Below are 26057 nucleotides of genomic sequence, written 5' to 3' on the forward strand. Positions count from 1 at the left end.
GATGGAGGTGCAGATGGCAGAAATGAGAGAGGGCATGAGTCACCCAGACATACTCCAGTGTCCAGGGAAAGGGCAGAAGTATGCCAGGTGGAGCAAATTGCTTCCTGGGGGCCCAGATTAGACTGGAAGTCCAGGCTGGTCCTGCAGCTGTTCACAATGATATCCTCCATCTAGAGCTTTGGGCTGGGAGACCCCATGGGCCAGGACTACAGATGTGAGCAACAACTGCCCTATCACAGAAGATAGGATCAAAAGCAGTTAAGTCTGTGTGTGGGTTTCCTCAAGTGCGAGATAGGGACAGTGAGTGCCTTCTTGGGGGTGTTTCCACCTATTTGCATATAAGCAGTGGCAGGAAGAGGGAGCCACATGTATGGGCATCAACTGGAGAGAGGGTACTGAGTTGACTGAGGGAGAGAAGCAGGCAGAGGGAGAAAAGAGGCAAGAGAGAAGTGAGTGAAAAAGAAAGGATAGTGTTCCTAAAGTTTTTTTGACCTCCTAATTATTCTCCTTTTTTTCCTACCAAGAGAGAAGCCAGGGTTAGGATACAAGCTAGGCATATGTGCCTCAGTGTCCTTGTCTGTAGTATAGGTATGATGACAGTCTCAACCTCACGGCGTGAATGAGATAATTATTAGCTTGTGTAAAATGCTTATTTTAAGTCAGTTATAGATACATAATAAGCTCCACATATATGTTAGTTCCCATTGTTGTTAGATCTTGGTCTTGCACCGGAATCAGTAGGGAGATTTTTCTTCGTGTTTAATTAGACTTTCCTGCCAAAGCCTTAGGTCTAACCTATAAGTCTTCTTTTGGGCATCATGGAGAGTGGTGACTTTCCAGCCCTTCAAATTTGCTCCTGAAGACAGAGAGAGCCAGCAGATTTTCTGGGGCATGGAGGGAGAACCCCATGGTAAAGTGAGAGGGTCTAGGGAACAGGGTACCCACCAAGGATTGTCAAGGATGTTTTCCTGGATTCCTGAAAAAGCTGGATCCTGGACCTACATCAGTGCCTCCCTGCCCAGACTGGAGCCTCAGCACTTCACTATTTAGGGCTGGTGCCCCCAAACAACTCAAGCTTGTACAGGTGTGAACATGTGGGTCATTTCTTCCAGATTGTTCTTCCAACCCCAACACCCCCCCCCCTGCATTTTTACCTACCCTTCTGCTCCTTTCTTCTGAGGAATCCAGGTAAGAGGAAAGAAATTCCCTCACTTAGAGGGGTGGGATTTCTCCACCCTGCACAGGCAAAATAGATGATCTCATTCTGGAGGTCAAGGAAGCATGTGGGGACTGGCACAAGGAGGGGTGAGGGGTGGCAGGGCAGCCCCATGTCTTCCCATTCCCCCCAGCTCCTGTCTCATCACTGTCACCATTCAATCATAGCAGATGGGCTGCAGCTGTGAGCGCCAGCCCGGCACACAGGCTGGTCCGTGCCACTTGGGAGAGAAGGAAGAGAAAGGGAGGGAGGGAAGGAGGAGGAATGAAGGGAGGAGGGAGAGAGGAAAGGGAAGAAGAGGAGGAGGAGGAAAAGGAAGGGAGTGGAGGAGGAGAGAGTTTGTAGAGAAAGGGACTTGGTACCCTTTATGCTTCTCTCTTCCCAGCAGGAGAGCAGAGGCCAGGGCTGGGCTCACAAGCTGGGCAGTGCCAGGCGAGATGGGCATATGCCCTTGATTACTACCAGGACCGCAGGCCAAGCCTCCGCAGCCGCCACGGCCTCATAAATCAGTTTTTAAGTAGCAACCACATGGACATTTCCCAGCTGAGAGGCCTGGCCTCTGTCGGCCCAGCTAGGGCAGCCCTCATGGAAGGGCAGGTGCCAGGCCAGGGCATGGAAAAAAGAGAGGTGGTCATCAAGGCTTGGTGGGAAGTGAGATTGGAGCCTGTTCAGGCAAAGTCTGGGGGCAGGGTCTCCCGCCAACAGGGAGTACGTAAGAAGGTGATGAGTGGCTGGCAATGGGTCCAGAACCCCCTGTTGGGGCTCCTAGACCTTGCCCTGTGTTCCCCTGGAAAAATGCCTACAGACAGAGGGGGGTGGTGTTGTTACTGGAACTCCCTCTCCCCCCTTCCCATTAAGAATAGAGTCTGTGTGAATGTGAGGGCAGTGTGTGTGCTTGCGCACTTGGGTATCTGAATGTGCTCACTGCTCCTGATGCATAGGAAGGTATCTCCCCAATATCTAGCCCAAGGCCAGCAGAAACCAAGCATCCAGTAAGATTGCTTGAATGAATAAGTGATCAAGTGAGAAGGGGGACAGTTAATGTGTGTTCCCAGGAATGGGAGGATTTATATCTGAGTGTGTATGATGGCCAAGTCTATGTGTATGTGTATATGTGTGTGTGGGAGGGGGGATTGTTTGTGGATGCTCTGGGGAGATCTATTCTGACAGACATCCCTCCACACCCTCCCTTTCAGCCCTCCCCTGAGCCCTGATTCTCCCCTTCTGAGGACCCACCAGTAACACAGCAGCTCCTGAATTCCACTCCCCCCAACCGATCAATCCCGTGCTTGGCACCCTCTTCTGCAGGCCAGCGTTGGTGGCTGGGGGTAGGGGCATGGGGAGTGGGGGAGTCCCGCCCCTGGAATGGCGGGCAAAGCGGGTGGGGTAGGGGCGCCCAGCCTTCTTGCGCCCAGTGTCTCCTCCCTGGGTGAACAGATGTCTCGGAATTTTAGATGTGCTCTCCGCCCCTCCTCGCAATAACTACCCCCACCCCCAGCTGGCACTGGCTGTGGCGTAGCGCCCTCCCCTCCCCCACCTCCGAGAGCAGAACCGGCTGATGGATCGGGGAGCACGGCCGGAGGCCCTGGCCCAGAGGCGGGGAATGCCCGTGGGGTCGCAGCAACCGGCTGGGCCGAATCCCTGAGGCTCCTGGAGCGAAGAGAACCGGGTCGGCGCTGCCCCCGCCTCTTGCCTTCTTTTCTCGTTCCTTCCCATTTCCGCATCTCCTCAGCCCTGTCTCTCCTTCCGCGATCTCCGGTCTCTCCGTCCCTCTCGATCTGTGCCCCACTTCACAACCCGTCCCGCCAACCGCGTCTATGCAAACCCTCCACACAGAGCCTTACACTTCGCGACAGAAACTCCTCCTGGCAACTTCGGCGGAATTCTTCCCTCCAGAGACCCCCTTCCCTGCATTCCGTGAGCCACCCCACCCCCAACTGGCCGCCTGCCTGCCCTCTGTGGAAACCCAGAGTTAATCCGGAAAACATAGAGGGAGGGCTGGAGGGGAGTGGGGATCGAGATTAGGGAGGCCAAGGATACCCGGGTTGGCCCGGGTTTGAGAGACACCCAAATTTTCTAATCACTGCTAATTAAGGAACAATCCAATTCCGTGGACCCCCAACTCGGGGAGGGGGGCGGGACCCGCTGAGGGCAGGAGGGGGCCTTGGCAGGGTTTGGCAGCCGGGGGTGGTGCCAGGCACCCTCCCCCACCCTCCCCCCACCCGCCAGCATTCCGAGGTAACAGGCATTTGTTACCCAGCTCGTGCCAGGAGCGATTGGCAGGTTCGAGTAGGCACAGTCATTCCGCACACAGATGTCCCTGCGTTCGCTCTTCTGATATGAATTCTGTCAGCTCCGAATCTGAGGGAGATGAGCAGACAGCCTCACAGACAGAGTTACAGACAGACAGAGCGATTGTCTGGAGGACACAGAACTCCACAGATATTTATTTTTCTTCTCTGAAAAAAAAATTAATGAAAGAAAAATAAGAAAGACCCCCCACAAATTTGGGGGGACACATCTGAACTCCTGAGTGTGGCCCTCACTTTTTCAATCCTCCGGGGTTGCATGCCCACACTTTTCCAGGCTCCCCCAGGGCCCCGCAAATCATCCCTGAACTTCACATTTGAGTCATTGCACCCAGCACCACAGAAGTCTGGGATATCTGCTTCCTTGCATAGGACCCAGAATTCCCGAATCCCTGCAAGTTCTAGGAAAGCACCAACCTGGTGCAGGTTCCAGCATTCTAGAATCTCTGAAATTAGAAATTCCAGAACTCTCGCTCCTGGGTAAATTGTGCCCAGTGCTCAATTATTGTATCACTGAAGTGGGGGGAGTGGGTGCAGTCCCATGTACTGGAATGAAGGGCCCCGCATGCCTGGTCCTCACCAGCCGCCCCCACTCCACCCCCTGTCTTGGCAACCAGCCAAAAACTCAGCCTGCCCTTTGAATTAGGAATGCAGAAAGGTCAAGCCCCCTGACTCCTGCCCCTTTCTGGCACTCCCTTTCAGCTCCAGTTCCCATCCTGACCCTCCATACCTGACCTGGCCATTCTGCCTCTGCCCGCCCCAGCAGCTGTGGGAGAGAGCTGGTTGGTCACTGGGCATCTGTGAGCAGGCTGGGCATGAAGAGCCGCTGGGGTTTGGTTCTCCCTGGGCAGCCCGTACTTCTGGAAGAAGGGGAAGGCAAAGGGGCCAGAGAAACCCACTGACATCAGAGGAGAGGGGCACAGAGGGATTTGGGTTGTGGTTTTTTAAATCTTTCTTTCTTTCTTTCTTTCTTTTTCTTCTTCTTCTTCTTCTTTTTTTTTTTTTTTAAAGAAAAAGCCCCCATCCTGTGTCATCATTTTTATGGGATCTGCAATTCTGGCAAAAATCTGTCTTTAATTTAGCTGTCCATATAAAAATCCTCACTGTATAATAATGAACAGATGCCATGGAATTTAAGCTGGAGCCTCGGCTCCTCCCCGCCTTCCCCCCGCGCCTGGCACCGGGCACCGGGCACCGGCTGAGTGGCACAGACTGGCACCAACACGGGAGCGAAGGGTGGGCAGGGGGCGACCTGGGCTCAGCGCCAGGGCACTGGGGTGGTGAAGGGGTGTCCAGGCGCCGGGCTTGGCCAGGCGGGAGCTTTTCCGTGGTGGCACCAAGGGAGAAGTGTCTGAGGGATTTTTCTTTTTCTACAAAATGATCAGTAGTTAAGGGTTTTGGTTTGGTTTCGCTTAAGGGCTCTGTGGTCCTTCTCAGGTTTGTTTGTTTGTTTGTTTTTTCAAGGCACCGCCCTCCCCCAATATAAATCCAAATGTTTTCGAAGTTTTAATTGAGTTGTGTTTAACCCTTCCCGTGCGCGGCGCCCCTGCCTCGGCCTCGGAGCCCAGCCGAGCGCGAGTTGGGAGTTCGCTGCAAGCGGGATCCGTACCGCTTCCGGCCGGCCCGAAGCCTCCGAGGTATCCCGGGCGCCCGAGCCTCCCGAGGCTCCCGCGCAGCTCCCGCAGGGCGGGAGTACCCTTTTGCCCTCCAGGAGTGAGGCCCGATGTGGCATCTGTTCGGCGAGCAGGAGAGAGGAAGGCAAGAAGGAAAGCCCCACTTCCCCCATACCAATTCTCTCGCTTTTCCCTAGGGAAAAGAGAAAACTCTGCGAGTCAGGTGTCCCCCACTGCCTCCGCCTGCGGTCGAGAAAGCAGGCATCGGCTTGGGATTGAGAGGTTGGTTCTGAGCCCCCCAACCCCACCCCCACCTCTTGCCTTTAATGCGACTCTGGCGAGAACAGATGTCCCAAGCCGGGCGGACTGCCCAGACCCCGCCCAGCTGTGCCCTTGGCGAAGACTTGGCTGAGGGTAGGAACTGGCACGCGGGTCCCCAAAGGGGTTTGGGGGCTCCTTCGCCCCGGCGGGACATGACCTGGCAGCCTCGGCCTCCTGGCCAGCGCAGCCTCGGGCGGGAGGCGGAAGCGCCCCGGAAAGACCCGTTCCTAATTCAATTAATTCCAAAAAGAGGAATGAGAGGAATACGGAGGTGGAGAGAAGCTAAGAAAAAGGTTTGAATAACCGAACACCAGGCACACACTCAGGGTATGGAGCCCTGCAGCCCCAGTGTGTCTGGGGAGTCGGCACTGCCCTCCTGCACTCTAACAGGAAGGCGTGTTAGAGCCACACCCTGGTGCACATCTGGGCAGCATCTCCACCCAAGGCGGTGCCCCAGCTTTCTTGGCACAGCCAGTGTCTAGGGGTTCCCTTGTCTTTTCCTCTCTGAGCGCCCAGCTTCTCCTCACACCAGGGGGCTAACCCCCCCCCCCCCCGCCCACCGCCCAGTCCCTGCCAGTCCCTGGCATCTCCCCCTGAGAAACTGGTTACCTTTCTGCCCGTGAGCCCAGCCTTCCTCTCAGTCCTCTCTTGCTGGCACTCCCCGGGCAGGCTGCTTCCATCCCAGGGCTTTAAGATAGAGAAAGTTTCAGAGAGCAGACCAGTCCTTCTGAGGTGGCTGTGCCCTTTCTTACCACTTCTCATCAAGGAAAACTGTCCAGAATTTTTAAAGATGCAGGACAGAAAGGCAAGAGGCTAATTCAGGATTTAGGAGAGGAAGAGGCTTTTCAGATTTCTCAAAGTCCAGGTCCTTACTTACCTCCCCTCTGGGTCTGTGGTCGGTGCCTTCATGCCCCAGCCTTAGAGAAAGAAAAGTGACGACATCTTCGGGCTGTGAGCTGGGAAGCCTGTTGTGACTGCCGAGGCCCACCTGCCCCCTTCCACATCTCGCAAGAAGAAACTTTCTCCTTTGAGCACATAAGAGCAGGTCAAGTGTGGAGTCCTGATCTAACCTCTGTTGTGACATGAGGAGCCTGGGAGTGGAGGCGAAGGCCAAGCCTGGTCAGGCCTGGCCCACACTGTCCCTTTCTTCCCACCTTCCTTGAGAACTAAACTGTGGAATCTAGAATTATCCCTCAGTCTCAATGTCCCCTCAAATTCAGATTTCTCCTCCAAGGAGCAGACAACTTCAGGTTTAAGATTCTGGGGAAGAGAAGAAAGCCAAGGTCATCCAAGAGAGAATGAAATCTCTGACCTCTATGGGCAATTCTTGCATCGTCAGGCTTGTGAACTTTCCCATAAAACAGAAAGAGAGGGAAGCAAACACAGCCCGATGGAGTTCAGGGAGTGCCAGGGCTTCCCTGTTGCTGACTCCCTTGGGGTTTAGTTTCCCTGGACCGTACTCAGTGGTTTATTGTGTTGTCCTACGAGGTGATGAAATCAGAGCTGGGGGTTCACTGGGCATCAGGGACTCCCGGTTGATTGTGGCTGGTTAAACAGAGAGGAGAAGAGCACAAGGCTTTTTCTCCCTTTCCCCCTGATGGACAAATGGCCTGGACTCAGAAACATCTCTGTTTCCCTGCCATTTCCAAATGCTTGACTTCAGATGGGGGTGGGAAAATCAAGGGGAAGATGCCCTCCTGATTGATCCCGGCTGCAGTTTTCAGGTTTCCACAGCCCAGGGGTTGAGCTGAGCCTCTGCTAGTGCGTGCTTGGAGATCCCGCTGCTCAAACTAGGACAGGGAGGGCGTCCTCTCTAGGACTTCTCCCCTTGCCCCCTCCCTACCACTGCTCTGGCCCCTTTTAGCTTTTTCCCTCTCCCCACCCTACACACCTCCTTCTGTTCCTGGAGCTTCTCGGTGTGTGTGCGTGCAAGCGGGAGAGCCAGCTAGAGAAAACGACCTGCGAGGGGGAGTTTGGGGCTGCATGTCCTCCCGTATCTTCTTCTCCTGCTCATCTGGCCATCTCACCGGGGAAGTTGAGTGTTGGGAAGGGGGGTGATGGGAGGATAGAGCACAGCTAGAGTGCAGCCAGTATGAGGGAAGGGTCAGGAATTGGGGAAGGGGTAGCTCACGTAGTCGCTGGAATTCACTGGAGGCAGAGGCAGAGGCATTGGGGATCCCAGCCCCAAAAGGGGCCGGGGCACCTCCGCCTGCCTTGAGGTGACCACAGGTGCTGTGTCTCGATAGTCATCAACATCTTTTGAAAGGAACTGGAATCCACCTTTCAAAACCTAATCGTGCCGCGTGGAGTAGCCGGAAGAGTGAAGTGTAGGAGTCTGGTCTGGCCAGGGAAGCCACGTGGAGGGGTCTTTTGCTTCCGGCCCCAAGCCACCTGGATGCCACCCAGCCTGGGACTTCAGAACAGCTTCTGGGAAACAGGATGAGTGGGAGAGAAGCCCAATTAACCTTGTTTCCAGGGCAGGATAAGACTCAGGCCTCGGGATGGGTGCCGAGTTCTTTTTCTCTCTAGTTGTCCCTGCCAGGCCTGTCCCATGCCATGAGCAGACCAGACTCCAGATTTGAGTCTGGGAGTTGCGCCTAGCTTCATACATCATGGAAGTGGGGGGGGGGAGAAGGTGGGTCAAATCCTTTCTCCCAAGAATAGGGGTGACTCAGAGGTTTATTAAATCCCCTTAGACCACTGACAGAGGTGAATGCTAGGTCGAAGGGTCCACTTCTTAACCTCACTTTAGATATATGATCCCATAAGAATTCTAGAATGAAATTTTGAGAGGATTCCAGTGAAATTCTACAAAAACCGCAGGAGAATTCCGCCCAGAATTCCAGCCGGGTATCAGGAAGGGCCTCTCGTGGTGCCACGCTCCCTGGGGCCGTCACAAGCGGCCTCCGTCTGCGGCAGGCGGGAAAGCAAGAGACTGGAGGAGAGTCAGCACCGGGGCGCGAACAGCTCCCAGCCTCCTGGCCTCTGTCTACCTGCAGCAGTCCTCTGGTAGAGAGAGGGCATTGTCTCCACTGGTGAGAGTGTTTGGAAGTGGTCACTTAAGGGAGGCACCAAGCTGAAGGTCAGACAGTATAATCCGATCTACGCTTTTACATTTAAAGCTTCCTTCAACTAGCTTTTCCTTTCACAATTTTGTCATGGCGCTCTCCTTTTTGGGGGGCCTTGGATCAAATCTTTAAAAGCCTTAGCATCCAGCCCCAACAGTACACCGCCCATTTCAGTTCTAAAACAAGCAACAGTGTTGTTGTTGTTGTTGTTGTTGTTGTTGTTGTTAATTATTTAAGGAAGCAGCGTTGGAAACAGTCTCGGTACTCCTAACCGTGTTCAGGCTTTGGGATGTTAGTATTTGGGACTTAGACCCCTCCCCTTCAAATATTCCAGGGGTCCAGTGGGCACCGATGTCTAAGGGAGGGTCCTTTCAGGGAAGTCAGTTCAGAGATACCTATGCCCCTGAGGCTCAGAGAAAGAGAACTGTGAGGCTGTCTTCTCTGAGATGAGGAAGCAGCTTAGGCAGCACCAACTCCTCTGTGGTGCCCTTTTTCCACCTCCCTAGGTTGAGGGCTTCCCTCTGTCTGGAGCTGCACCAGGCAGGAAGGAAGTTGTCCAGATGTGGACCAGAAGGGTTCCTGCTGTCCTGTCAGGGGAAACTCATGGTGATGTCAAGCTCCACTGTTCCAGGTGGGCACCTAGGTTCAGACCCTTCATACAGCCTTGGGATGTCCCTGCAACCTCATCAACACCACTATAAATTTCAATGTTCTTGAGGCTAAAAATGGCTGATTCCCCTGAGTCTACTGAAACACAAATTTAAGACTAAAAAGACTTCCTACATTAATATTTCATCCTCATGACCTTATAATTTTTTTATTTAAAAACATCCCTGTCTGGCTCAAATGGTTGTCTCTCTATCTCCCTGCACTTGTTTTTTTGCAACAGTGGGCAGAAGGTTGTAAAATGACTGGCTGTTCCCAACTGGGTCATTTTTCAGTGAAGAAAAGATATTTTGTTCTCAAAGGAGGTGCAAGTTTGGGAACTGAAGGAGTGTAAGGAGATTAGTACAATGCTTTGTGCTAGGAGAGTGTGTAAGTCTGTGTAAGGTCCGGGAAGGGCAATGACTGTAGCTGTTTTGGTGCCCAGTAGATGGGTGTGAGGAAGGCTGTAGGGTGGAAATCCCTCCCAGGAATGTCCAGGGTCCCTGTACCTGGCCTCTGCACAGTCACTTGACTCTGTCTCCATCCCCCAGAGCCCCAGCTCAATACCCCAAATGAAATGAGGCCACTGTGAGAAACCGGGTCCGGCTTTGCATCTCATTTACATAAATATTTATTAATCGTCATTAAACTGAACAGAAACACGCAATGCACTTCGGGTGTCCGACGGGAGTTTCATCTTCGCTACAAGAGGAAGGTAAAATTGCGTGTGAGTGTGTGGGTGAGTGTGTGGGTGTGTCGCTTGTGGGTTTGCATTTTTGCGTCGTGTGTTTGGATGCCTGATCTCCTGCCTCCGGTGGGGAGAGGTTCTCCTTTTGCCCCCTTTTCTGGGAAACTTCCAGAAGGAACCCTCAGCCCTCTCCCTGCCCACCTGCTAGCCAGAACGAAGAGGACGCTTCAGACAAAAACCTCCTCTCCAGTCATCGGAAATGGCCGGCGCCTTGCGCCCACCGAGGCACAGTCGGGCAGGGGCGGGGCTGTCCCCAGGTCTTGGTCTCCACCCTCAACCCGGGATGAGGCTTGCCTGTGGGGAGCGGGGGGTCGGCGAGGTCTCCTCCCCTCTGCCCCCGGACGCCGGCGCCGGGCCTGCGTGTGCGTGCGGTGTGGTGTGCGTGTGTGTGTCTCTCATGCAAACCCTCCCTCCCCAAACCGACCCCCCCCAACAGTTTGCCATTCCATACAAATTTGGAAACAGATTTTTAAAAAACAGCATGACGCACAATGGGGACGGGGCGGGGGAGGGCAGTGGCACTGGGGCCCCAAATCTCCGAGTCACTGATTGTAAGAACCTGGGGAGGGGAGGGGGCGGCGCCGGCCCCCACTTCACCAAAGTGCACAGATCCGCGCTTGGGCGGCGCGGCCCGCGGGCCGGGAGGGGCATCCCGGGGCCGGGCCGGGCCGCTAGGCTCAGTCAGAACCTCCTTGCATAGATATTTGTGTCTTTTTATTATTGGTAGTAGTATTTTTTGCCTTTTATTGCTTCTAAAAGTTCTTACTGCGTTTTCTCTCCGATCCGGACTCTGCGTTCGGCCTCCGTCGCCTCTTAGCCTTTTTTTTTTTTTTTTGTATGTATGTTTGTTTGTTTTTAAAAAAGGAAACGGGGAAAAACGGATTCTAGTTACAAATTGTCTTGGCCTCTCTCTTTCCTCTCAATCCACACTTCCTCCCGCCAAAATTAAAATCACGAAACGCTGAGACGAGGGGTCGGGGAGAGGGTGTTCCAGGTCCAGGCTGGAGCGCCCTGACTTATGCCCTCTTCAAGAAAGAGGGGGCGCCCGGCTCCTTTCTGCCACGGCAGCTCGGTGTCTGTTATAATAATAATGATAATGATAATAATAATAACAACAACAACAATAGAGGGAAAACAGTATCCCACAGCTCAGCTGCCCCCTTGCCGATGCCTTTGGGCCTGCAGAGGGGAAGGGGAGGGGGAAACCTAAGTGTAGAGATTGGGAATGGGGGGTGGTCTCCAGGGAGTGCCCTAAGAGGGGTCCCTGGAGAACTACCCCTGGGAAAGAGGAGGAAACCCCTTGGGGAGAGAGAAGGCGAGTCCCCTGGGGTAATCGAGGCTCCTGGGACGGGCCACCCACTGGTAAGAGGACTGCACTGCCCGGGAGAGGGTCAGTACCGGCGGCCCGCTCCCCGCGCCCGGCGCCAGGATAGGTGGGGGTCCCCTTGCGCTCGGGGGGCTGGGGACAGGGGTGCGGGCAAAGGCAAAAGAAAAAGAAAGGGGCAGGCGCGAGGTCTCAGTTATGGAAAAACGCATTGAGCTCCTCGTACATGGGGCCCCGGTCGTGGTGAAGGTGCATATCGTAAGACAAGAGATTCTCCGAGTGGACGCCCCCGCGCACAGCCGACGAGCCAAAGACCAGCCCGTGGCCCGTGGGCCGCGAGCCGGGCAGCGCCGAGTAGTGCATAGAATAATGGTAGCTTTTCTCGTGGTCGGGCGACGAGTCCTGCTTGAGTGAGAAGTTGCCATTGAGACAGAGCGGGGGGCTGAGCGGGCCCTCGTACTCGGAGCTGTTATAGTCCGGGCTCGCGCCGCCGCCGCCCGCCGCGGCATACAGCGTCTCGTAGGCGGCGCAGTAGCCGTGGGTCCGCAGGGCGTGCGCCGCGCCGCCGCCCAGGCCGCCCGCCGCCTGGCACTGTGCGCCCGCCAGGCGCGAGCACGGGTACGGGTAGGGGTGCATGGCAAATGGGCCACCAGAGCCGTGGAAGCGGCCCGTGCCGTCGGCGCCCTGCTCCGTGAGGAAGTTGCGCGAGTTGAGCTGCAGGCAGCCGGCCACCAGGTTGGTGGTGGGCTGCGATAGACCCTTGCACAGCGTCTGCACGTAGGACACCAGGTCGGGCCGCTTGCCGGAGCGCAGGATCTCCGAGAGCGCCCAGATGTAGTTCTTGGCTAGGCGCAGCGTCTCGATCTTGGACAGCTTCTGGGTCTTGGAGTAGCAGGGCACCACCTTCCGCAGGTTGTCCAGCGCCGCGTTCAGGTCGTGCATGCGGTTGCGCTCCCGCGCGTTCGCCTTCTGCCGCCGCAGCTTGGAGCGCTCCAGGCGCGCCTTGGTCATCTTGCGCTTCTTGGGCCCGCGTTTCTTGGGCCGCTCGCCCTCTGCCTCGTCCAGCCCTTCCTCCTCCTCCTCTTCCTCCTCCTCCTCGCCCCCCAGCTCGCCTTCCTCCTTGACCTCGGCCAGCGCGGCCTCCGGCACCTCGTCTGCACGGAGAGGGACTGGCTTAGAGGCCCGGGCTGGCCCCGGAGCCCCGGGCCCCGGCGGAGGCGGCGGCGGCGGCGGCGCGTCGCCCTTGTCGCTCCTCGGTTCGTCGTCGTCGCCGTCGCCCCAGCTGGCGAACTTGGGCACGTCCGAGAGGAGACCGGGCTCGCTGAACAGGCGGGTCAGCATGGTGCCTGAGGGCGCCCCGCGGGCGGGAAGGGGAAACAGCACTGAGTGAGGGGCACAATGGGGTCACGCCGCCCCCCCCAACTCGCCTCCACCCCCAAGTCCGGGTGCCCAGGGTGCCCTGGATGCCCACCTCCTCCTCCTGCCCCGCCCAGAGCCGGCCCAGCCCTGCCCCGGCTACCGGCCCGGGATCTCGGCCCAGGCCCTCTCCCCAGCGCTGGGCCCCGGCTCCGCCCCTTGCCTGAATGAGGGGCCGCTGCCCGCACTCGGGGCTTCTCCGGGTCAGGGCAGGGACCGAGTCGGGGCGTTAGGAAACAGACATCTTCGCCCGGGGAGGCGGCGCGCTCGCCCTGAACGCCGGTTCTCTCCTGGCGGTGGAGGAAGGCTGGGCGGCCGCGGGTGGGGACAGCTGCCCCGCACGGCGGCTCTGGCGGCCCGGGCCCCTCGACCGGGCTCCCCCACCCCTCCCGCGGCTCTCACCCCCACACTCCCTAATCCAATTTGCAACTTGGCCGCGCGCCGCCCTCGGCCCGGCCCCCACCCCCGCAGCCCCAATTCCAGAGGCGGGAGGATCGTCTCTAGCCGTTGCGTCCCCGGCTCCCGGAGCCGGCTCCGGGAGGCGAGGACCGAGGAACCCGGGCGTGGGGAGGAGACGGAGAGAAGCGAGCCTCGTCCGTCTCCCCTGCGGTCAAGGACCCCTTTACCCCCTTCAAACTGCCTCCCTCCTTCACGACTCTCCAGATCTCGTTGTATTTCGGTACTGATGGTGGGGGGGAATCAAATTTGTTTTCTTTTCTTTTCCTTTTTTTTTTTTTTTTTTTTTTTTGGGGTGGTGAAGAAAGGTCGCAGGTTCCTCCGGGACAACCATGCGGGGGGGGGTCCCCATCTCAGCTTCTTCACTCCCCCCCCACCATGATCTTGCTTTTCTCCCCAAGCCCATCGCAAGCAGAGACGCCTCCCTCCGTAGCCCCTTGAGCTGCAGCCCCTAGGGGAGAGGGAACCCTGGGCGCCTCCGATGCCCACCCTATGAGGGGGCATCGTCCCAGGAAGGGGGGATTTGCGGACCCTCTTGTCGGCCGAAGCAGCCGCCCTCCCCACCCCCCCGCAGCCGGCGGGTCAGATCTAGCTCCCTTTCGGACAACTTACCTCGGAGAGGAGTCAAGGGGAGAGGGGAGGGGAGGGGGGGGAGGGGGGCAAGAGAGAGAGGGGGGAGAAGAGGAATCTTCTCGCTTATTTCATTGTTCCCCCATCTTCAGGGAGCGGGGGCAGCGGCTCCTCAAGGCGGCGGGCGCCGGCGTCTTCAGAGCGCCATGCGAACCGCGGAGCGAGTGTGGCATCTCTACCAGGCGGGGTACCAGCCTCTATGCCAGGCCATATGGGCTTGGCACGTCACGGGCAGCAGCTATCACATGAGAGACGGTGATTGGCATGCGTCTGCATTGGGGGAGAGCCGGCTCCCCCGGGACCCGCCGCCATCTGTCACTCTCTACTCCAAAAAAAAAAAAAAAAAAAAAAAAAAATTAAATAAATAAAGGAAATAAATAAATATCTCTGCCGCCCTCCCCTCCCCGCCCAACGCAGGGAAAGCAGGGATTGAGAGGGAGGTGGGAGGAGTTGCCCCCCTTGGATATAGAGCCCCCCACATGGGAACAATGGGGTGACAAGGCTGGCAACTGGGGGTTTGTGGTGGCCCCCAATTCTATCTATGCTCTCTCCAGGGTCCTGCTCTGTCCATTTCCTCCCTTGCAGGCCCCCAAAGGTGGGTCAGGGACCAAACCTCAGGTCTGGAGAAGGGACCTCTATGCTTGCCCCCACTCCCTGGGAGGATCCCCTCAGTCACAAAGGGACAGCTGAGGCCCCCTCCCAGGGTGGGCGTGGGGGGCGTCCCTAGCCCAACCCCATAGGTAGATGTTGGCACCATGCCATCCCTCATCCCTGTTTGCCCCTCCCCCACCCACCCTCACGCACACACAACATATGTGGCTGAACGAAATTCAAACCAAGGGAAAGACAGAGAAAAGGAAAGACTTGCCTGGATGTCTGTGCCTCTGCATGGGCGTGTGTGTGTCTGTGGGGACATGTGTGTATATCTGTGGAGTCAGCCTATGGGAGAGATTTCCTTGGGTGTTTGGGGGCATATGTATGTTGGGGTGGGGGTGGAGAAGAGCCTCTAGGATAAGCCTGTGTACCCACCATCAGGAATGAGGGAGAGGGTCTCAGTCTGGATTCCTAAACCAGAAATCTCTCACTCACCCCCTCCCTCATGTCCTCCCCCTGCTAGACAAGCAACCATCCCACCAGTGGCTTTCTCTCCTGGCCTTCTGACTTACTTATTTAAGGGAGGAGGAGGGGGCTGGGCTGGAAAATGCCTGAAGTTCCTAGAGAAGACTCAGCATTCTCCTCCCCCTACAAAAAAATACTGAAGTCAACTCCAACAGTCTTGAGAGGGACAAAGGGGAGGTGGGTCAGACAGGTGTCTTGATAAAGAAGGAAATGGCTATTTTCTCTTACAGCTCACCTTTTAACTCTCTCACTGGGCCAGATACAGATGCAAATGGCATGAGTTGAGGGAGGTAGCTTTAGACACACACAGACACGCACACACACAGACACACACACACACACACACACACACAGACGCACACACCTCTGTTCCTCACCCTGTGGTGCAGAAAGTAGAAACACACCCTGACTCAGACAGATACATGTGTGTGAGCAGGTAATCACAACCAGGTGAGAGAGACGCTTGCCCACACCCTGATTCAGCATTTGTGTGTTTCAGACCCACATTTCCTGTCCCTTCCCATCCTCCAGCTTACGTATGCACAGACAACTTCAATTATACATTAAGCACACACACTTGGATGTCAAGCATGTTCCAAGCACTTTGGTGGGTGCAATGCTGAGCAAGACAGGGGCTTCACTCTCCATCTGGGCACATACAGTTTTCTCCCTGGGGAAGCCTCCAGAGAGGACCTTGGGCTGGTAAGACACTGATTGGATGCTTGGTAGAATGAATCAGGTTTTAGACAGAGGTGCATACAGTAGCTAAGGAGGCCTTGGAGAAGGGGGAGGCCGGTGTCTGAGGCTCTCAGAGATAGTTGGCCAGGAGCTAAAAGGAGCCTCAGAACGAATAGCCCCAACTCCTCCTTTTGTCAAGGTCTGTAGAGAGGGACTGTCTTGTCCAGGAACACACGAAGGGAGAGCAGAACCCGACCTAGGATCCAGGGGCTTGACTCCCAGCCAAGTGCTCCTTCCACAACCCTACAGTCTGCCACAGGGGTCTCCAAGGATGAGAAGTCGATGCTAAGTCTTCCACCATTCTTGCAGGGATCCCAAGTCTGGGAAGGTAAAATCTCACCTATGGCAGATCGTCTAGGGCACTCTGGGCATAGCCAGAGAGACAGAGGCCTATGAGGTGGGGTAGAGACTCAGGAATGCCAGCCAGCCCCTGTCCAAATTTGAGTACAGCCTCAAAGGCTTTATTGTCCCTTTACTGAGGGTGGGGTCTTTGATCCCGATAGGGGCCCCTTCTCCTCAAGGCCTTGGCCATGTGATATTTGAGTTACATTCATGTGCTTTGGACTCTGATTTCTGCCCAACCCCACTTACTAGCTTCAAAGAATGCTGAATGCCTTGAGCAAGTTGCATAAGGTCTCTCAGTCTTGATGTCCGCATCTGTAAAATGGGGATGATTATGCCATACCTCCTAGAGTTGCTGTTAGTACTCAATGGGGTAATACACAGGGCCAGCAATATAGTAGGCATTCAACAAATGCCATATCTCATTTTTATTAAGGCACTTTGTAAACTGTAACATGCTTTACAATATTAATTTCTTGCACATACCCCCATACACATTCAGAATGCTTTGTCTATATAGGAATTGAGTTTTTGGTGAATTAATGGGTGAATGAATGGATGAGTAAGAGAATGAGTACCTCCTTGGGGGAGAAAGACACCCTCTGCCTTCTCCTTTGGACACTGAGGGATTGGGTTGAGCCACCTAGGGTCTCACAGACCCCTACCAGCTTTGCTTTCTACTCCAGGCAGGAAGCAATACCTTGCTCAGGATAAAGGAGCCCTTGGGAAGTCTTTCCATCCCTCCCAGCCTCCTGTTAAGAATGACCTTGGCTCTCTAGGTCTGAGAAGCCCCTCTTAACCCCCCACAGAAGGAGACCTGGGGGTGGGGGTGGGTATACCTGAGGGCATGGGGAACTTCATCCCTCTTGGTCTGTTTCCTGCCCCTGTCTTTTCTTCCTTCAGAAAAATGGAACAAGTTTTTCTCACTCGACACGTTTCAACTTTTTTTTAGAAGATACAATAAAAAACAGGGGAAAATTGGAACAGAGGGAGGTGTGGGATGGGCCGGCCTCAGACATAGGCTTGGAAGAGGTACAACACACACGTGTCCACATCCACACGAACAAGCACAAACATACAGAGACATACATGCTCCTCTCTGTTCACCCAGAGATGCGGAGATGCAGTGACGGAGAGACAGAAAGAGCCAGAAATGGAAGGAAGGAGACGGAAGGAGAAGGACACCCAGAGATGCCATCTGTTCCTCCCCCTGGCATTGGGGGAAGGGAGTTGGTGAGGGGCCTAGTCCCCTCTGGGTCTCTGAGAGGAAAAGGGGAATAGTGGGTACCTCAGCCAGGCCTGGAAGACTCCCATTTCTGCTGCCCACCCCCATGGAGGGAGCTGGGAGCTGAGGGTCTGAGGTTCCCATGGAGACATAGCCCCATCCCAAGGGAGGCCACAGTCTGGGCACCTAAAATGGCTGCCTCGGAGGGGTGGCGGCCATTTTGTGCAGGCTTAGGTCCTGATGGGGGGGTGGGGGGAGACAGGCAGAGACAGAGGGAGGGGACAGGTCATTCCTGAGCAGTCTAGGGGAATCTTGCTCAGGGGACAGGATGAATGTTCTGTAAAACTGCTCTCGTTACACCCCGGGCTCCACCAAAGTACAGACATACGTATAAATCTGTAAAAACTCCACTCCATGCTGACACCCGGAAGGACACCTAGCCAGCCGCCACCACCACCATGCCCCAAATAAGATCGGTGGGGGCAAGTGTGCTGGAGAAGGAGACTCGATTTCCCACCAAAGTGCCAAGCCGTGGGGAGCAGGTGGATTAGAACCCAGGTGTCCGTTCTGTGGCGGAAGCCATCTAAGGCCACGGTCCTGGGGCCTCCCCCCGCTGAGGTGGGCGGGCAGGTGAAGAATGAGGGTAGGAGCACAGTGAGGAGGGGGCAGCCTGTTCTCGTCACCCTCATCTCTGATTTGAGGGGAAGGGCAGGAATTTGGAGATCCTCTGAGGGCCCGGTGCTGCTGGCATTAGCTGTGCTGTGGGGGGAGGAGGAAGGGGAGGGGGCAGGCTGGCACTGCCCAGACGGCGCCTGTTCTATCAGTTCAGGATGCTTGAAGCTTCCTCCTGAAGCATGAGAGCACCTGCCACCCCCTTCCCCATCCCCCTGCCCCACCTCAAGTCCAAAAGGGCGTTGGGGGAGGGGGACCTGCCGCTTCTTCCTGGCTCTGGGGTGGGCACCTGCCCCGCTACCCCCCTCCCCCGCCCGCCGCAGTGTTCTGGGGAGCGGCGGGCACGCCAGATGGCGTGGCTGAGAATGCGGCGACGTTGCCGGGAGGTGAGGGCTGGCACGGGTGATATGCGGCTGCGTGCCTTGTGGTGCCACGGGGGAGGGGGAGGGGGAGGACCAGTGAGGTGTAGCCCCCCTCCTCCGTGCTGACCTCCTGTCCTGACCTCTAGCTCACTACCAGGATTCTCCTTTGCCTGAGCCCTGGGCTCCCATTCTGGGCCTAGGCCCCACCCAAAGATGGGTGGGCACACACCCATGGGGCCAGGCATGGTGCTGAGAGTCCTGAGGCAGAACTCTGCTGCACCCTTCCCCCTCCCCATCCTGCCCCCAATCCAGGACAGAGGGTGATGGGGGAGACCTTCCAGTCCTTCTGAAAAGCCAGCCCCCTCAGGATTGTTCCCTTGTTCCAAGAGTAGAGTGGCCTTTTGCCCCATAACCTTTGACTTCTGGCTCCTGAGCCCTGTTTTTCTAAGAGTTGCTTCCCTGATGGGCACTGGTCTCTGGGTCTCTGAGTCTCCCTTTCATCAGTCATCCTCATTCCTCACAAGGATGATTCCTGGAAGGACACCTCCTCCTGGGAGCCTTCCTGGAAACTCCCCAGGCAGGACAGCTTCCGTGCTTACCACCTTCTGTTAGGAGGATCCATTTACCCATCTGTCTCCCTGACTTGACCACAGTGGCTACTTGTTTTGTATCTCAATACTCCAGTGCTTCACAAAGGCTGTAGTGAGTCGGCACTCAATAAATGCTCGCTGCATTAATGCGTGGCTGGCTAAGAGAGTTTGAGGGTACGAGCCTTTCTCCAGAGAATCTCCTAAAGCAGCAAGACCCAGGGTCCCTGGTGGAGCTCAGAACCTCCAGACCCCTCCTCCTGCCTTTTGCACAAATTTCATTCTGGGGAACTGAACTTGAAATAGAGGATCACAGATTCCGCCCCCCCCCCACCAAAGTGGCCCTCAGAGGGCGTGGGTCATGGAGGCTGAGACTGGAGGAGCTTGACCCTCATACTGGGCACCAAGCTCCGGTTCTGAGGTCACAGAGGCCCCAAGGCGCCTCCCTCACTAGAGTGGTCCCTGCCCAGTTGTAGATCCCTTGCTCCAGCCTCCCACCTCTTGAAGCCTCAGAGCCCCTCTCCTTTCTACTCTGACCCTGCAGGAGGCAACTGTAATTCCCTGAGGGGGCGAGAACTGAAGTCCAGGGACAAGGCTGAGTCCCACTCTCACTGCCTTTTCTTCTTTGCTGCTGCTGCCCAAAGCCACCCCCTCAATATCTCATACCCCTTCTGTCTCATGGGCCCTGTCCAGGCCCTCCTCCCCTGTGAAGCCCTTACTGCCCTTTGAGCTTCCTGCACAGGATCAAGGCTACCCATTCTGCCCATCCTATCTAAAAAGTCTTATTTCAGGCATCTCCAATGGCTCCTCATCACTCCTAGGAGCAGGCCACACTCCGTAGGGACACCCCCGACCTGGCTGCCCCAGCACTTGTCCCTGCCTTGAACCCAGACCCTCAGCAGCTCTAAGCTGCTTCTACTTTCACAAGCCTTGTGCCTGTGAGCCTTTGTCCCAGTTGTCTGTTATGTCTGGAGCGCCCTCTCCCTTTTTCCTAGCCTTTTAAGCCTAAGCATCACCTCCTCCGGGAAGTCCCTCTGGGTTAGATGCTCCTACCCAGTCTCCTCTAATACTTTCTGCACACTTCTACATAGGCATAGGTATTGACCTTTGCCTCACGGGTCTCTCTCATCTGACAGCACGTTCCTCAAAGACAGGAATTGGGCCCAGTGCCTGGCACAGAGAATCGCCTCAAGAAATGGTTGTGGCACCAAAGGCCTGTCTGCCACTGTTGGAGCAGGTGTCAGTTCTAGCCCAGAAATTGAAGGCTGCAGCTGAGGCAGAACACCCACACACAGGAAGCCTCTCCTTGAAACCCTCCCTCCTTTGCCCTCAGCCTCGCCACCAATCCTGGAATTGACGTGGCATGTCAGCCTTCCTCTCTGTAAAATGGGCTTGATAATTACAATAAAAACAGGCTTCTAGGACTGTTGTAAGTGTCAAACAGGCTAACAGGTGTGAAAATGCTGCCTCAGCCCCTGGCCGGATATGGCTGATTCTGCAAGCCCCTAATCGGCTTTAGCTTTAATTTTAAAGGTTTATTCATTTTTCAGAGACAGAGTGTGAGTGGGGAAGGGGCAGAGAGAGAGAGGGAGACACAGAACCCGAAACAGGCTCCGGGCTCTGAGCTGTCAGCACAGTGCCGGACGCGGGGCCCTGAACTCACAGACGGTGAGATCATGACCTGAGCGGAAGTCAGACGCTTAACCGATTGAGCCACCCGGGCACCCCGGCTTTAGCTTTTAAAAATCTTTGTTCCTGGAGCTCTGTTCGTCACATCTTTTTTTTTTTTAAGTTTATTTATTTATTTTGAGAGAGTGAGAGCAGGAAGGGGCAGTGAGAAAGGGAGAGAGAGAGAATCCAAAACAGGCTCTGTACTGTCAGCACAGAGCCTGATGGGGGGCTTGAACCCACGAACTGCGAGATCATGACCTGAGCCCAAATCAAGAGTCGGACGCTTGACTGAACCACCCAGGTGCCCCTCATCACTACTTCTTCCTTCTGCCCTTCCGTCAGCATTCCAGGTGAGCAGTCAGGAGGTCCTGCCCCTGCTACTCCAAGGCATTCGGATGAAGAGGGAGCTCAAGGTGGCCAAAAGAGCACTGGTCTTGGCAGGGTCTCGATCTTGGTTAAAGCACACAACCCTCTGCTTCTTCATCTGTGAAATGGGCCTAGCGCCACCTGCCCACTTGCTTACCTCCTTCAGGACTAACGGGAGGGGCTGAAAGGACAGCCAATTATGAAGAACACTTGGGGTGATTAGATCCTGACTGATGGGGGATGGTAGCCCATGATGGGGCAGTGAAGGGCATCAGTAAAAGCAAGAGGACAGAGCGTGTGTCCTGGGCTCCCTTTCCTCTAGGCGGGCTCTGCTGTGAACTTCCTTGTGACCAGGGCATTTCCTGGTTTCCTCCCCTGGAGCTTCCTCCTCTTCTGGGTGTAGGGGGGCTTGTGGGGACCACGTACTTCTCTGATGCCTCTCTTGAGCCAGCATGGGTGGATGGGGCACCAGAGGCCGGCAGTAGACACAGGTGACTCACACCTGTGACAGTGCTGGTGCTCACAGGACAGCCCCAAGGGGCCGTGCTGGGGGGTGGGGTGTACATTGAGGAAATACCCAGGAGGTTTCTATTTGGCTCAGCCCCTGGGAGACTGGAGCCCAGGATAGTGTGAACGAGACTTAGCCATCACTTCCCTACTTCACTACCCTGTAGGGTGAGCACAGGGAGGGAAGGGAAGAGTCTGGAGGTACCAACGCTCCATTTTACAGATAAGGAAACCACAGCACAGAGAGGAAAGGTAACTTGCCTGAGGTCACAAGACTAATGAGTGACAGAGCTGGACCCCAATTCCTGCTTTGGGGTCCTTCTGTCCCTGGGGCCTCAGAGCTCTGTAATAATGTAACACGTAAACCACAACAATGTAATAATGATAATGGTGGGCATGATCTGTACCGGGCACAAGGTTTCACATGCATCATCTTTCCTCCTCACCATGACCTCGGAGGCAGGATTATCGGTAGCCCCACTTAGAGACAAGGATGCTGAAGCACAGAGAGGGTGAGGTCAAGGTTGCTGTGCCAAGGTCACATAGCTAGTATGCTGCAGAGGTGGGATTTGAACCAAGCCCTGACTCTAGGTCCTGGTCTCTCTTTCACTATTGCAAACAGTACTCTTTTCTTTGAAACCCCCACTATCTTCACACTGGGGAAGAGCATCCCCTGTGATAAGAGAGGGAAAGGAGGGTGCCCAGGGAAGGACTATTGCCCCGAGTCTGCCCTTTGTCCAGGCCCTCAGGTCACAGGAGCCAGTGGCCTAGCCTGTGTCTCCACAGTTCTACTCATGGGTGGGTGGGAGCCCCTTCCAGGGAAGAGGCCGTCACGTGAAACATGCTTCCCTCTTTCCTCAGCTCCTTCAGAAGGTGCCCTCCTTGCCCTTGCGGGTTCCACAAAGTGCTTCTTCCACCAGGAAGCCCTCCCTGATGTCATGTCACTCCCTCTTCTGGCCCCTGTCACCACGTTGAGGAGCACGTGGGGCTGGGCTGACCAGCTGGATCAGCTTTACTCTTCATCACCAGCCGCCTGCCACACCATTCTGTACCTGTCTGGAAAATGGGAATAAGGAGCCCTACCTCACAGAATCTTTGTGAGATTAGAAGCGGAGCGGCATCCTACGAGGAAGCATCTGGCACCCAGGGGGACCCTGCCACTCGCTCCTTCTCCTCCTTGTCCTTCTCCTCCTGGCTTTCTCCGCGTTCTCTTCTCACCGTCCCCGCCTGGCGCCTGGCACCGGGCCCGGCGCGCCCCAGCCGCCCAATCCCCGCTCGCAGCCTGACTTCCTGCCCGCCCGTCTCCCTCGGCACGTGCCCCGCGCCCCCCGGGGAAGCGCCACCTCCCGAGCGGCCCCGCGCGCGCCCTCTCGTCCTCAGCCGGGCTCCAGCCGTCGGTGGCCGCACGGAAGGGGGTCCGGCAGGCGGCTCGCAGGTGGGGTCGGCGAGGGGGGAGGCGGGCCGGCGGCGGCGGGAAGAGGACGCTGCCCCTTTAAGGTGCCACCGCCGCGTGGCAGGGAAACAGCTTGTGCCAGCCCCATTCCGCCCGGCTCCGCTCGCAACAAGAAACACAATGCATAACAATCAGGCGCGCGCTTGGAGCCGTGCCACGCGGCGGGGGCGGGGCGGGGCCGCGGGCGGGGCGGGGGCGCCCGGGTCGCGACCCCCGACCGGCGTCCTGCGGCCGCGGGCGGGCCCAGGCCTGGCGCTCCCCTGCGCGGCCGCTCCGCGCCCCATTGAGGCGCCCCTGCGCCCCGGCGCCCCCCGCCTTGCCCCCGCTCGCCTCCCCCTCCCTCCCAGCCTTCGCGCTCCCTACAAAGTTCATTCCCACTAACTCTTTTCCAGGCCACTTCCCCCTCACATCTGACAATCCGGGGCCCCTCATTCTCCCAGTAATCACTCCACTGCACTAATTGCACATGCAAATATGCAAATGCGTATTAATTAATTACTATACTAATTAGTTCTGTGGTATTTGCGAGTAATAAATCATTGGATGGGAGCGAGGAAGCTGGAGACCTGGCCCATTTTCATTCTGCATAAAATTTTAATGGTCTCTCTGGCTGATCCGGGACGGCAGCGCGCGGAGAGGCTCTTAAAGGGCCAGTGGCGGCGGGAAGGGGCAGGGGCGGGGATCGCAGGGCGACCCGGGCGGGGCTGGTGCCCAGGGCGGCTTTGGAGATGCAGCCCACGCCCTGCAGAGGCGGTCTCCAGCATGGGGTTGGCTTTTCCCCTCTCCTTCGGGGCTAAGTGTCCTCCTGGGTGGCTTCTGAGGAGAGAATCCGTGAGGGAAGGAGGAGGCTGAGCTCGTTTTCTTTAAGAAAGGAAAGAGGGCAAGGAGCTGTGAGAGGCCAATGCCAAGGCCTTTGGAGCCCCAGGGAGACAGAAATGAAGACTCCATCCTCCGGATGGCTGAGTAAACTGAGGCACTGGAAAGGCGGAGCTTAGTTCTCACCCTTGTCTGTCCTAGGGGAAGGGAGTTACAAGGATGGCCTGGGTGCCCCAGTCTTTCCATGTCTCTGGTGAGGGCCACACAGGAAAGGGGGCCACCCAGGAAAGCCTCCAGCTTTCCCTTTCCACATGATCAAACCACTGCCCCGCCCCCGTGGGCACCAGCTGGCACCCTGGCAGAGCAGTCCTGAGCTTGAGTGGGCCCCCGGGATCTGCTTTATTTCCAGGAGGTAGTCAGGACCTGGGCACAGGGAGGGGTCTGGCTGCTTTGCAGGACCATTGACTCAGGGAGACAGCGGGTTGTGCCTCCGGATTGTGCCCAAGCCAGAGGATGCCAGAAGAGGGGACACTAAAGTAGAGACTGCAGGCCTGCCCTGAGCTGGGGTCCCCAGGACCAGGGTCTCCAGTCTGGTACTGTGCACCTTCCAACCTGCCATCAGCAAGCCCCTGGATGGGGCAAAGCCCAAAGGGGATCAGTGCTCTAGTGGGGCCAATAATAATAGCAACTAACAATGCTCTTTATTGCTATTAATTAATTCAGGCCAACATTTATTGAGATGGAGAACTTTCTGAGAGCTCTAGAGGTCTCACAACCACCCAGTGACATAGGCTCTGTTACAGTGCCCATTTTATGGATGGAGAAATAGGGGCACAGGAAGGTTAAATGACTTGTCCAACGTCACTCAGTGGTGAGTAGTGGAGTGGAATTTGAATCCAGACAGTCCAACTCTGGCATCTGGGTTCTTTCCACCATACTCTGCCCTTTCTCTCTCTCTCTCTCTCTCTCTCTCTCTCTCTCTCTCTCTCTCTCTCTCTCTCTAGTGCCATGTCCTCGGCACCTGCTGAGAGCCAGGCCCTGTGCTGAGAACTCCATGTGCAATGTCATATCTAACTCTCACAACCACCTAGGAGGTAGGTTCTGGGATGTTCCCCATTCTACAGCTGGGGAATCCGTGGCTCAGAGAGGTTGACTAAGTTGCTCTGGCCACACAGGGAGGTTGTAGCAAGGCCAGGCTCACACCCAGCTTGTGTGACAGCAGTTGAGCAGGCTCTCTGGGCCTCCCCACTCTGCTCCTGGGAGTGAGGCCAGAAAGGGTCCTGGCAGCCCCTGCCGAGTAGAGAACATGAGAAGTAATGGAAGGGATTTCAGTTAGGCCTTGGGAAGGACTTTCTTCTGAGAGGTGGGGGCTCCAGAGCTGGGTGGAGGCTGTTCCTTCTTTCCCAAAAAGCAGGTTGGGGAAGGGCCATGGCTACTGCAGGAGTCAGGAGGAAGAGGAGGGTAGAGATGGGAGAAGAATAGAATGAGAAAGTCCAGCCAGAACCATATTACTCAGGAATCCTTGTTTTTTCTTAAATTTGGCCCCAGCACTCCTACCTGCCATTTCCTCTGGGAATCTCGTGAACATCTCCACTCCCAGATTTGTGACGTGAGGGATCCAAGAAATCCAGTCTCTGCTCTTTCCAGCAGGGGGATGAAAAAATAATACTGTCACTCTGTAAACACCTACTATGTGCCAGGCACTTTATGTGCATCAACTGGTTTAATTTTCACAATTCTATAATTAGTATTCCTATTTTACTGGTGGAGACAGGGAAGAAGAAAAGAGAGGTTGAGTTATTTGCTCAAGGTCACACAGCTAGTGAGCAGGAGAGTGGGATTTGAACTCCTGACCTCGTGTGCCTTACCGCCCTGCTCCCCTCTTCCCTACTGAGCTCCTTGTGGCTACAGGGGCATGGCCAGATTGACCCCCTTGCCCAGTGGAGTCAGGTCTCAGTAGCAGCAGGCCTTTGGGTGGATAACTCTGCAACTGGCAGAGGTGAAGAAAACATGGCCTTACCCCTGTCATCCACATGGCCCCCACCCCACGTGTATTTTCGTGATGCCCTTTACATGCTAGTGGAAGTTGGGTAAAATGAGTGTTTCGGAGGCCCCAATCCCTCCTCTCATTATCCTGGGGATGGGCATTCCCCCCCTCCCCCAGAGTGGGATGCTATCCCAGCCCACACTTGACAGGAACCGCAGGGTCAGGGAGTCAGTTAGCTGCTGTCAGTGGGACCACCCTGATACAGGGAATTGAGATTCCAGTGCTCCTAGGGATGAGCCTAGGGTCATTTTACCTCTCAGTGTCTCAGGGGAACTCCTCTAGGGAATCTGGACACCCTCACTCCCCAGCCCTAAGAAGACCTTTGACACCTGCCTTCTGAGCCCCGAGGATCCTGGGGGAGGGGGTGTGCAGGGCACTGGGAGGGATAGCCTTTAGGCTGAAGCCC

General features: G+C 56.1%; 1 protein-coding gene across 1 annotated transcript; it reads right to left on the reverse strand.

The window, feature by feature from the left end:
* Nucleotides 1-11436: 11436 nt before the first annotated feature.
* Nucleotides 11437-12585, reverse strand: NEUROD2 (neuronal differentiation 2). Its single transcript, XM_047080384.1, has one exon. The coding sequence runs from the start codon at nt 12583-12585 to the stop codon at nt 11437-11439; it is 1149 nt and encodes a 382-aa protein (XP_046936340.1).
* Between the last annotated feature and the right edge of the window lie 13472 nt (nt 12586-26057).

The sequence above is a fragment of the Lynx rufus genome, unplaced genomic scaffold, assembly GCF_022079265.1.
Source record: "Lynx rufus isolate CCGP_SWC_20201006 ecotype Redwood Valley unplaced genomic scaffold, mLynRuf1.p SCAF_18, whole genome shotgun sequence".
Lineage (NCBI taxonomy): Eukaryota > Metazoa > Chordata > Mammalia > Carnivora > Felidae > Lynx > Lynx rufus.

What these genes read in the sequence shown, in the direction of transcription:
- NEUROD2 (XM_047080384.1), bottom strand. Translation starts at nt 12,585, where the DNA reads ATGCTGACCCGCCTGTTCAGCGAGCCCGGTCTCCTCTCGGACGTGCCC.